The sequence below is a fragment of the Molossus molossus genome, unplaced genomic scaffold, assembly GCF_014108415.1.
Source record: "Molossus molossus isolate mMolMol1 unplaced genomic scaffold, mMolMol1.p scaffold_m16_p_15, whole genome shotgun sequence".
Classification (NCBI taxonomy): domain Eukaryota; kingdom Metazoa; phylum Chordata; class Mammalia; order Chiroptera; family Molossidae; genus Molossus; species Molossus molossus.
In genome coordinates, this window is record NW_023425350.1 from 29,353,675 (window position 1) to 29,366,880 (window position 13,206).

The 13,206-nt window shown below is 36.8% G+C and overlaps 1 protein-coding gene across 1 annotated transcript in view; it reads right to left on the minus strand.

The window, feature by feature from the left end:
• Nucleotides 1-13,206, minus strand: part of THADA (THADA armadillo repeat containing) — a 323,998-nt gene that overhangs the window by 309,259 nt on the left and 1,533 nt on the right. Inside the window, exons 2-9 of the mRNA XM_036262631.1 lie at nucleotides 11,070-11,165; nucleotides 10,692-10,786; nucleotides 9,410-9,540; nucleotides 8,245-8,393; nucleotides 8,093-8,125; nucleotides 7,797-7,845; nucleotides 4,886-5,073; nucleotides 1,196-1,290 (exon numbers count right to left, since the gene is read on the minus strand). Coding sequence (XP_036118524.1) covers nucleotides 1,196-1,290; nucleotides 4,886-5,073; nucleotides 7,797-7,845; nucleotides 8,093-8,125; nucleotides 8,245-8,393; nucleotides 9,410-9,540; nucleotides 10,692-10,786; nucleotides 11,070-11,145 — 816 coding nt within the window. The 5' untranslated portion in view covers nucleotides 11,146-11,165. The remainder of the gene's footprint in view (nucleotides 1-1,195; nucleotides 1,291-4,885; nucleotides 5,074-7,796; nucleotides 7,846-8,092; nucleotides 8,126-8,244; nucleotides 8,394-9,409; nucleotides 9,541-10,691; nucleotides 10,787-11,069; nucleotides 11,166-13,206) is intronic.

Sequence of the window (13,206 nt, forward strand, 5' to 3'; positions counted from 1 at the left end):
AAAAACAATAAAATCTGAGTACAAGAGCCATTTTGCTGGTTTGAATGTTCTGGTAGAGCACAACACATCGCCATCTGCAGGTGAATGAGCTTAACTAATGCTTTTAAGAAGTATTTTATTTTATTTTTCTTTTTTAAGAGAAAGAGGGAGAGAAACATCGATGTGAAAGGGACACATCGAGTGGCTGCCACCCACACAACCCAACCAGGGCCGGAGACAAACTGCAACCGAGGTACATGCCCTTAGCAGGAACCGAACCAGGGTCTCTCCGAACCACAGGCCGATGCTCTAACTGCTGAGCCAAATTGGCCAGGGCTAAGAAGTACTTTAGAAAAAAAGCTTTCAATTTTATCCAATAATTACTCTATGTGATCTCAGATAACGGTACACATCTATTTTCCATAAAGTCAGGCAAAGAGCTAAAAGAAGTTTCTAGATAATATGGTAAAGAAAAAAATTGCAAGTAGTAAATACAAGGATTGTGGCCCAAATTATCAAATTATACTCCCCATATGATCAAATTCACAAAATAATTTTTTTTTTTAATCCTCACTCGAGGACATTTTTCCATTTTTTTGTTCAGATAGAGTGGGAGGGGGAGGGGGGGAGAGAGAGAGAGAGAAACATCGACGTGAAAGGGACACATCAAGTGGCTGCCACCCACACGACCAACCAGGGCCGGGGACAAACTGCAACTGAGGTACGTGCCCTTAGCGGGAACCGAACCCGGGTCTCTCTGGACCGCAGGCTGACGCTCTAACCGCTGAGCCAAACCGGCCAGGGCAAATTCACAGAATAATTTATTCTAGTGTGCTTCCTGTCTGAAATACAATATGTGGGTTATTCTTAATAAAAAACATACTTATCAAAAAGTTATTACTATATATCTGTACATTAATCTCTGAATAATTGTAATATTATAAATATCTTGTGATACTGAGAAAATGAACAAACAACACTAGAAAAAACTAAAAGGATATACATTAAAAAATGTTGATAGTGATTATATTTGTGAGATGAATTTATAGGTACCTGTTCTTTCTGCTTTATCTGAATTTTTGGAACTGTCTCTTACACAGAAGAGAAAAAGGTCATCAGAAAGATTCTAACCATGCAAAAAAATTTAATTCATTTCTTTAAAAATATTTTTAAAACGTGTCAAACTATCGATAAAGTATAATTCTAAAGCACTCACCAAATCAGGAATCTTTTCAGGTGGATGAAACATAGCCTTAATAAAAAGAACAACAGCTAATCCAGATGTACTCTGAATTGTCCGTAAAAGGTCATCTATTTGGCAAAAGAGTAGACAGCAAGTATTAAATAACGATGGACATTCTGGTACAGTAAAAAGAGCAGATGCTGCAGGGTAAGACAGTCCTGGGTGCAATTTCTAGCTTGACGACTTTCTAGGTGAATAAGCCCAGGGATTCAGCTTTCTCTTTTGTAAAATGGGAAAATATAACTCCTGACAGTTGTTATGAGATTTAAATGAATAATGAACATAAAGCCTTTTATGATCAACACATGAATACTCAATATTGTGATTCCTTCCTCTTCCTTCTAACATCCACTCTTTCTTCCCCTCCATCTACACTGGCAGGAGTGGGGAACTTTTTTCCGCCAAGGGCCATTTGGATATTTACAACATCATTCTTGGGCCATACAAAATTATCAACTTAAAAATTAGTCTACTATATTTGGTCAGGCTAATTTGGTGAGGCTTGTGATGTTAACTGGTATTGATTTCGCAGGCCTTATATGGCCCGAGGGTCACTTTCTCCACCCCTGACCCAAGCTCCCAACACATCTAGCAACATCACCTGTCTGTCCCCTTCCTTCCAACAATGCTTCTTCATCCCAACCCCCCACAATGCGTTACTTTTTCTTAGTGATTTCAGGGCTTTTGTAAAGAGCCTGCATCCATGCTAATTACAAACTTTGCTGTCGTTAGCATTGTACCCAAACAATCTTGATTTGCTATCTTCTCTGTTTTCTAATAGCCTCTGGTTTGTCAGAAAGTATACTAAATAATGTTGAATTATTTAACCTGTTGAAAGATTATAAATACCTACTATAAGCTACCTACTAATTAACCTTTTTGTCCTTTACCCATGGTAACAGAACTATGACTTTTTTGTAATATGTTTTTATTGATTTTTGGAGAGACAGGAAGGGAGAGGGACAGGGAGACAGAAACATTGATGAGAGAGAAACATCAATAGGCTGCCGCCTGCATGCTCCCCACTGGGGATGAAGCCCACAATCCAGGCATGAGCCTTGACTGGGAATTGAACTGGCAACCTGTTGGTGCAGGGGTCAACGCTCAACCACTGAGCCACACCAACTGGGTCAGAACTATGACTGTGATTGAGGCATCCATGTGTCCAGCCAAAGGCAAGATAATTGTTTCCTCAATCTTCCTTGCAATTAAAGGTAGCCATATGAGGGCTCAGGCTAATGGGAGGTAAGCACAAATCTCTTGGGTACTTTTGATTTTCCTAATTAAAAGTAAAGGTGCTACTGGCTCTCCTTGATAGAGACATGCTATCTGGAGCTACAGCAGCTATATGGCAACCATGAAGCAGCAAACATGTGAGAGAAAGCCAACATGCTTAAGATGGCAGAGCCGAAAGGCAGAAATGTGTGGGTCCTAGACTGCCTACAGTAGTTTCAGATCATGTGCTTCTGAACTGCTGGTTATGTGGGAAGGAGGGGAGGCACATACGCTTAAGATCCTGAAGTTCAGTTTTCTGTTGCTTATAGCTAAACACTTTACTGACACATGAAGCTTTAAAATCCCGGGGAAAATGGCATTGATTAGGTGCCATCAACTTTTCACAAAAGAGGCTGTCTGATATTAAAATCATGTCTTCCCTGCATTTCACCACATAAGTCATTTTTTTAGATTTAACAAATTTCTCTTTTAAAAGCAAACATCCTCAGAAAAGATGTCCATGAATTATGTCTTAGTAAAAGTAACTTTCCTTTTAATACCTATCAGAGATCCTAGGCAAAAAAAAAAAAAACTAAATGGACAACTTAGCTAGGACTTCCATAAGTTACCACGGTTAAAAACATAAATAATGACATTCCTATTTGTTTCTCATCAGCCTAGCAAAACCTAGAGTCAGTTACTGTTCCTACAAAGAAGAGCTCTGAACAGATCCCATTAGTGTATTTTTAAATTAAATTAATACTCATACATATATTAACATAGAACAGGAGGGTAAAGGATGACAAGGTAATATAACGTTGTTTTTTTTTAATCCTCACCCGAGGACATTTTTCCATTTTTTGTTCAGATAGAGTGGGAAGGAGAGAGAGAGAGAGAAACATCGACACATTGTGAAAGGGACACATCGAGTGGCCACCTCCCACACAACCCAACCAGGGCCGGGGACAAACTACAACCAAGGTACGTGCCCTTAGCGGGAACCAAACCTGGGTCTCTCTGGACCACAGGCCGATGCTCTAACCGCTGAGCCAAACCGGCCAGGGCATAACTTTTTATGTAGATATTTATGTGTTAAGTATAACTTTTTTTGTTTATCTTAAAACACAGATAACATAATATAAAACACAGATAACATAAAACAGATCCAGAAAACCACCCAAAACAAATGTATAAATAGCTTAATGAATTATTAGACCGCAAATACCCTTATACCACCATCTACGGCAAGAAACAGAACTCAGCCACCCAGCCCGGAAGGCTTACCAATGTGCCTCATCCCAATCACAAGCCCCTTTCTCTCACCCTGAGTAAGAATTATCCTTTCATAGTAATGACATCTTTGGTTTTTAGAAAAGTTTTATTGGTCAAACGTGCAGCCCTAAACACCATAATTTAGTTTTGTCCATTTTCTAGAAATTTTATATGTGTCTAAGAGTCTTTTAATCTACATATGCCCTCTCCACCGCTTTCTGTTACATTTCTTCTGTTGAAGAACTCTGGTCTTAAGATCTGTTGAGTTTCCCACAATATGGATATTGCATTTGTTTACTCCTGGTGCAGTTCAATATATTCCTCTGTCCTCTGTAATTCCTGTAATTTGGTAGGTGACCTAGAGACAAGATCAGTCTCAAGCTCAATCCCTTTGGGAAGACTAGGTGGTAAAGGCAAGACTCTAAGCGGCACATGTCATCTGGTTGTTTCTGTAATGTTAGCAGCCACTGATGCTTAATGTCTACATCAATTCACTGGGGGTTACAAAATGGTAATATTCTAATTCTGTCATTTCATTCCATTTTATTAGTTGAAATACTTCTATAAAAAGACATGACTTCTCGCCCTGGCCGGTTTGGCTCAGCGGTTGGAGCATCAGCCTGTGGACCAGAGTCCCAGGTTCGGGTCCTGCTGAGGGCACGTACCAAAAAAAAAAAAAAAGACAATGTCTTCTCATTAACTATTTGGTTTCCCAGTGGTACAGTTCATATGAATAAAAGCAACATATGAGTATAAGGAGGCATAATGACCGGCCCCACAAAGACTACTGTCATTATTTGAAGATAATACCTGCTGCTAAGAGAAGTGTGAGGATTATATCAACCTTTCCATATCTTCCTTCCAAATTTGGAAATTTCTTCTCAAGAATTTTCTTTTGCTATTTAAAGTCTATGACCTTTCAACACTAAGACTGTTAGGTTTTCTTCTTTGTATACAATACACACACACTTAGAAAAATCCTTCAACCTTAGCCCTTGCTGAATTGGCATATTTGAAAGAAAAAGCATTAAAATTTCAAAATCCCAGGCCTTTCCCCAATTTGAGGGGTCGGGAAAGAAGAAGTTCTACATCTCTTTAAGTATTATATATTTTATACCATTATTAGCAAAAATTAAGTGACAATTATAATCATCATTTGTATGTTTTTACACTTACCATCGTTTAAAAACTTGGAAAAAATACTCAGCAATTCACACATAGTCTGCCATGTGGGAGAATTGGAAATCTGCAAATTAATTCTCTGGAGGCCTTGCACTTTCTGTACCAACATTACTGAAACTCTAATGCCTACCAATAAGTCATTCATCAACTGCGTTTGAACAATATGATTTCCAGCAAATTTTCTACAATGAAGAAAAGACATCATTACAAAAGAAAAGTCAAGTAAAAATGTCACCATTTCTATCCTTCTTCAAAATAACACATTCCTAATCAAGGGGCCAAAATCAATTTAAGATTATAGCAGACATTTATGCCTTTCTTTTCTAGTCCCAAAAACATTCCAATTATGTAGACATGTATTGGAAACTTTCAACACTCTTAACTTATCTCAACATTCCCCTCTTTCTCAACCAATAACTAACCTTACTTCTCTTTTTTAGAGTAAACATAACAAATTAAAAATGAATAACACAATTTATAAACTTGAACTCTTCCTCGACTTTGATACACTTTCTTCACCTAGCTTCTAAGATGCCAGGCTCTGCCAGACTCTCTCCTTCTTCACCATCACTTCTTAAACACTTTGCCTAGTTCAACCTATTCTCCCTGACCTCTTTATGTTAGCATTCTCCATGACTCAGACTTTAGTCCTCTTTTTTGTCCATCTAATTCATTCCCTTAATGTTGATCTCATCTAGCTAATTCATTAGCTTTAAATTATAATCTATATCTGACAATTTCCAAATTTTTATCTCTAGCCCAAACCTCTCTAATTCTAGGCTTGTAAAAGAAGCTTCCTATTTAGCATCTTCATTTGGACATCTAACAGACAACTTAAACTGCATGAACCTATCTTCACTTTCAAACCTGCTGCACCTGCTGGGATCTCTATCCTACAAAAATTCTGTAACCATCCTTAACTCCTATCCTCCTCATTCCATCTATTGGTTCTACTTTCCTTCAAAATATATCCAGAATCAGACCACCTCCACTCCTGGCCTGAGCCACTCTTATCTCTCCCTTGGGTTAGTATAATAACCTCCTAACTGGTCTCCCAGCTTCTATCCTTGCTCACCTTAGCCTATTCTCAACATAGCATAACACAGGGTGATAATATGAAAACAGAGTTTGGGGGTTCCTTAAAAAGTTAAACATAGAATTACCATATGATCCAGCATTCTACTCCTAGGTATATGACCAAAAGAACTGAAAATAGAGATTCAAACAGATCCTGGTCTACCAATGTTTATAGCAGCATTAGTCACATTAGTCAAAATGTAAAAATAACTCAAATATCCATCAACAGATAAATGGATAAATAAACTGTGGCATATACTTATATATATAATGAAATATTATTCGGCCATAAAAAGGAATAAAATTCTAATACATATTACAACATGAACTAACCTTTAAAATACAATAATTGAAATAAACCAGACACAAAAAGACAACTATTCCACTTATTTGAGGTATTTAGAATACGCAAATTCAAAGAGACAGAAAGTAGAATGAATACAGGTTACCACTGGTTGTAGAAAGGGATGAAAAGACAGTGAATTTTCTTTTGGACACATTGAATTTAAGACACATGTAAAACACTCACGGTTAAGATGTCTAGGAGACAACTGACTATATAAATTTACTACTCAGGGAAGAGAGATAAATTGGAGTGATAAATCTGGAAATCCTAAGTCCAGAGATGATAAATAACACTAAAGAAGTGGATGATATTAAGTAGTCAAAACAAAGAGAATAAAAAAAAACAGAACCCACACTGAAGAGGTAAAAAGAAGAGCCTAAAAGGCAACAGAGAAGGAGCTCCTTCCTGGTAAGGCAAAAGGAGACTTTGGGTTAAAGATGGCCCACAGATACTACTTCTACTGTCCCCCAGAACCTCCTTAAACTGACACCCAAGGGATTTAAAACATAAAAAGACATAAATACATAAGAACAACAAATAGACAATGAAACAATAGTAAAAATGTAGAAGCTGCAAAGCAGATGGATAAGTGATAACTGACTTAGAAAATCAAGAAAGGTGACAACTGAGCCAGAGAACAAACCCAGAAGCAACATGATCTACAGGCCCTAAAGCCTAAGAAATTGTGGGTACTCCTGGCAACAAGTCTGCTGAAAAAGAATAAAAACTCTGGATCATACCTCCAAGCCAGTAAACAACTGGTCTACCTCTAGAGATGGTAAAATAGCAGGTGTCTAGCCAGGAAGACAGCACACACAGATATCGTAGCAATATCATACTGCAAACAGGAGAATTAGGTATATATATGCAAAATGAATGCCAAATGGCAAGACTTAGGCTTTCAGACCCATCAATCAGAATATTAAGCCAATGGTTTGAAAGATTCTTCCATGGTGAATCCACTACCCATGCAAAAGGACCTAAAGATACTGACATCACAGGTTCCCCAAAGAAAAAGCAGAGCTAGACTAACCCACAATAAAACCTGCAATCGACCACATCCATCTACACAAAGATTCAAATCAACTTTCAGTGACCCATTCTTAATTCAAATAAACTTTCAGTGACCCATTCTTAAATATGCGTGTCGGCCTAGGATCACCAGACTTTTGAGAAAAGCTTCTAGCAATTAATATAGTGACCAAAAGCACCAAATAGAAAAAAAGCAACTTGGAAGAAATAGAGGCTGTGTAAAGATTAAAAACTTTAAAAAACTGTCAATATGTTAAGAGAAATAAGAGAGAGAACTTCACCTACAAAATAAGAACAGGATGCTATGAAAAAGGAACATTCAGGCAGAGGAAAGAGCTCTTCCCTTTCTCATTTATTCTCATAATAATTTATTTGATTTTTAAAAATTAAATATCAAACCTCTAAAAAATAAATTTAAATAATTAGGTCTAACATTAATGTAACACTTGCCTATTTTCTTCTGCAATCTCAATTAAACTCTTCTGTAGAAAATGAAGTACTGAAAAGAAAAAGAATATAATGACAAACCAGAATTTAAAAACTGTGAACTTTAACTTCAATATATGAAAATATTTTAAATCAGTTACCTAAACTGATATCATAGTGTAGAAGTAGAAATTTATAAGGACGGAACATGATGGACCTTAGTTATCTGCAGTATTCTATCAATAAACTTAAAGAACCTGTTCCAAAATGATTCATACAAGCAGTCACCTTTCAGAATAAAGTAAAATAACAGGACTTACCATTTTCAAGAAGATTATTAACACTTGTAATACCTGTGGGAGAAAAAATTAACACTGGTAAGAAGTTTCAGGAGCAAAATTAACATCATTTAAAAACAATGATGTAATTACAGGTGTCAACCAGAAAAGGTACTAGAAAAGAGTTGGCTTACCCAAGTTAAAGTTCTCCATACAGGAAGATATATTGTCAATTACTTTTCTATAAGAGTATAGATCAGTAGTATTCAATTCTTCCTGAAGATGAGAAGTAAAACTTCGTATGGCCTCAGTTAGAAAAAATTCAGGTAGGCAATTTAGTGAGCTAGAAAAAGAAGCAAATATTGAAAATCTTGACACCTCTATAGTACAACGATATGTGGAGAGGAAGGGGAATCAATAAAAATGAAGGAATATTGAACTAGACTTTCAAAATACTACCAGAAAATAACATAGACTATCCTCAACAGAGTAGCCAGAGTGATATTACCAAAATACCATGTTATTCCTCTGCCAAAAATCATCCGATAATGTCCCCCCCGAGTCAAAATATAGTCGAGAGCTTATAATGACTTACAAGACATCTTGATCCCTGTTCACTAACTCTAACTATGTGGCTTTCTCCTTTGTTCCAACATGCTAAAGCCTTTCCTCCTGCTATTTTCTCCACCTGGAACACTTTTCCCTCAAATATACCCAATAATCATTCTCCCACCCTTTTTGGGTCATTTTCAAATATCACCTATCAATAACAATTGAGCAAAGATATCTAAAGTGACCACTATGTTTTAAACTATAACTCTCATCTCATCCTTGGGTCTCCTTTTCCCTCTACTCTGCTCTATTTTTCTCCATACCACTCATACCATCTAATCCTATCTTTTGCTTCTTTATTTTGTGTATTTTATATCTTCCTCTTAGAATGCAATCTCCATTCTAGACTGTTTTGTTCACTGTATCCCCAAAGCCTCGAATACTTGACATACAGTAGGTGGTCAGTAAAAGTTTACTGAATGGATAAATTTAATTCCACTTTACATCAATTAATCTAAATCAAAACCAGTAGGCACTTTTTAAAAATCTGGCTAATTCTAAAGTTTTTCTAGAATGAAAAAAAAAAATCAAAAATGAAAATATTCTGAGAAAGAAGAGCCACTAGAGATCCCTCTTACACATAATTAAACTACATTGTCAAACGATAGTGAATAAAAATGTAGTGTTAGTGTATAAACAAATAGTCCCAAGTCTAAAACCAAATCAGGGGGGAAAATTTTTTAATATTGGTTACTTTTGATCAAATTGAACATTTATAATGCCCACTTCCCTTCCTTTCTTCCTTACCTTGCCAAGACTTTCTTCAAGGGATTCTTTAGACTCAAAGAAAGATAAATGCCTGCTAAAATATCCAAGCAACTTTTAATAGATGGATCACACGTGCCATTTTTATCTGCCTTCTCCAGTATAGGTACAATCTATAATCCAAACAATTCAAAGTCATAATAATTTGTTCTAATATCAAGCATTACAAAGTAACATGGATTCAAATACTCCTTTAATTCTCAATGTGAAATATATTCCACACTGCACTGTTAAGGATACTGATTTAAACACCTATTTCAGTATTTATTAACCTTTTTAACATATGCCCCCAACTCCCACTTTACCCTCCAGACCCACTTTCATTGAGAATTACAGACCTGTCAACGGCTTAAGGTACAGGAATTCTGTAGCAGTAGTGAAAAACCTATAATACGTTTAATTGCTTTCCAAAAAAATATTATGCAAGGTCAAATGGTAAATCCTAATATTGAAATACTAATAAGAATAGTATTTATTTATTTATTTTTTTACCCTCACCCAAGGACATTTTTGTATTTATCTTCAGATAGAGCAGGAGGGAGAGAGGGAGGAAGTGAGAGAGAGAAACATCAATGTGAGAGAGACACACCGAGTGGTCGCCACCCACATGACCCCAACCAGGACCAGGGACAAACTGCAACCAAGGAACATGCCCTTAGCGAGAACCAAACCCAGGACTCTGGTCCGCAGGCTGACGCTCTAATCGCTGAGCCAAACCGGCCAGGGCTATTTACATCTTACATGAATTTTTAATGTGCCTACTAAAAAAGTTTTAAAGATTCTGATTAGTAGAAATAATTTTTAAAAAATTTATCTCCACAAAAGGTATGTACAGTTATCTCATTATCCTGTCTATTTACAGCTCCAGTGGTGGTAGGGGCCTGAAAAAAGCATCTATCGCTACTTTAAGTAAAAAGACATTATACAATAAACAGAAAGAAAAAACTACTCTTTAATGCTACACTGATATTAAATAATCAGGAGCCAAAATTTATCAATTAATTTAAAAAGTCCAGCCCAGTCAGTGTGGATCAGTGACCCCATAGACTGAGAGGTCCGGGTTCAATTCCCAGTCAGGGCACATGCCTGGGTTTCAGGCTTGATCCCCAATAGAAGGCATGTAGGAGGCAGCCGATTGATGTTTTTCTCTCACATCAATGTTTCTATCACTTTCTCCCTTCCTCTCTCTAAAAAACCAATAAAAACATGTTTTAAAAGTCTATAATAGCATGATAATCTTCAAGATGCATCAATTCAGCCTTACCTGTTTAACATAACGGATTTGTGACACTCCATCAGTGAGTTGTACACAATGTAACAGCAAAGAAGCTAGATTTTTCCCTTCCACATCAGCCAAAGCTGCATAATAGACACACACACAATTTCTTCAGTGATTTAACAATATATGGATATGAGTTTGCCTTGTTATGCATTCTATAAAATTTAAATATTTATAAGCCCAAAAAATAAGGTAGAATTTAGTCTGAGGTAGAATTTTAAGAAAACCATTTTACATCCAAACTGAATATAAAGAACATGTTTAAAAAAAAAATAGCAAGATTTTGAACATTAGGTGATATGAAGTCCTAAAGATAAAAATACTCTATTTGCAACCTGGAAAATAAAGTCAGAAAACACTTACATCTCAAAGTTTCAAGGTCCTGATGACAAACAGTCAATGCAGCAACCTGTATTTCTTTCTTCTTCTTTACAACCATTTTAAATACAATAGTAGTCCCTGCAAGAAAGAGTTTAAGGTATTGTCTAATGTGGGTTTCCCGAACCTTAGTACTACTGACATTTTTGGCCAGATAATTCTTTGTCGTGGGGTTGTTGTCCTGTGCACGGTAGGATGATGAACACTTACTGGCCTCTACCCACTAGATGCTAATAGCATTTTCTTCCCACTAAGTTGTGACAACCAAAAAATATTTCCAGCCATTTCCTAATGATCCCCTGGGGAGCCAATTTGCTGTAGGTTGAGAACCACTGGTCTAAGGATTTCTGCTCTGAAAAGGAAAACTTCTTTTATACTCAAGAAGAGTTTATTATTGTCTAAAGTTACCTAATCTAAGCCAGTCTTTTTTTTTTTTTTCTTTATTGATTTTAGAGAGAGAGAAAGGGAGAGGGAGAGAGAGATAGAAACATCAATGAGAGAGAACATCAATTGGCCACCTCCTACATGCCCCACACTGGGGATTGGGCCCACGACCTGGGCATGTGCCCTGACTGGGAATGGAACCGGTGACCTCTTGGTGCATGGGTCGACATGCAACCGCTGAGCCACAACAGCCAGGCCAGTTTTTGTATTTTAAAATACAGCAAACCTTCATTTCAATAATAACAAAAGAAACCAGCATGGTTTTCCAGAAATAAAGTGTAATTAATCTCAGTAACTTAGACTGACAGATCAGAAGGTGTCATAACACATGGTATTCTGATTTCTGCAAATTATTTGATAAATAAAACTTTGGCATACTAACCTTGTGAGTTTGCTTTTAGTTAACAGTTTGTTTTAGTTACCAGGGTTCATAATGGACTGAACAAATGTACTTGAAAAACACACACTAATAGTACCATATCATCTAGAGAGAAGTCACTAGGGAAATGTCACACAAGGCTCCTTCCTTGGTGCAGTTAGCATTTTTGGCAGTGTATACGTGGCAGATATTACAGGACATAACACAGTGAATTTATAACAGAATTTCTATGTTAATTTATAAAAGATACAACACTGGGAGGACGTTGCATGATGGGATCAGGATTTTAAAAACAGCCCAAAGAACTAGAATAAACTTACCAAGAGAAATAGAAATAAATGTATTTAGATTAGAAAAAATATAATCTAGTCCAGCCAGTGTGGCTCAGTGGATTGTGCGTCATCCCATGGACTAAGAAGTCCTGGTTTGATTCCTGGTCAGGGCACATGTCTGAGTTTCCAGCTTGATCCCCAGTAGGGGGCATGCAGGAGCCAGGCAATGGATGTTTCTATCTCTCTCTTAAAAAAAAATCAATGAAAACATATTTTTTAAAAAAATTTTAATGAAAAAATATAATATAGAAACACAGGATCAGGGTGCAGAAGATGAAATGTGATTAGAAACAGTTGAATATGTTGTTTGAAACAGCTCAATGTGAGCCAACAGCAGAACATAATTGCTAAAAAGCAGATCAGAAGTCAGGTGGACTAAGAGAGTGCATGATCCCTTGGTCATCCCACAGGTGCAGTGAAGGTGACCACATCTTAAGGATCCATTATAAATGATGAAGATTCCAAGGACCAACCAGATTTCTTAAGGGCCTAGAAAGCACCTCCTTCAGAGAATAGCTTAGTTAACCAAAGGTGGTCTGGAGAAAAAAGGACAGGACAAGTGCCTTAAAGGGCTGCTGACCTGGTCAGAAAAGAGGTATAGAGTCTTTTGTCCTGTTATAAGATTAGGAAAAAGTATAAGCTTCAGGGAGGCAGATTCCAGCTCAATTCAGAGAAATAACTCCATGTTCCAACTATGGAATGGGCTGTCTTTTAAACAGAGAATTCCCAACACCAGAAATATCCAAAAAAGAAGTTGAATGAACCCTTTTCATTTGGACTCCTGCAATAGCCCCCTAACTGGTTTCCTCAGTCCTACCTTTGCCTCTGAAAAATCCAACCTCTTCAAAATCATCCAAGCAATCTTTTAAAAATCTCCAATCAAATCTAATTACTTTCTTGGGCTTTCCAATGGCTTCCAATTATACTTACAATAAAATCCAAACTTGAGATTTTGGTCTTCGAGGCC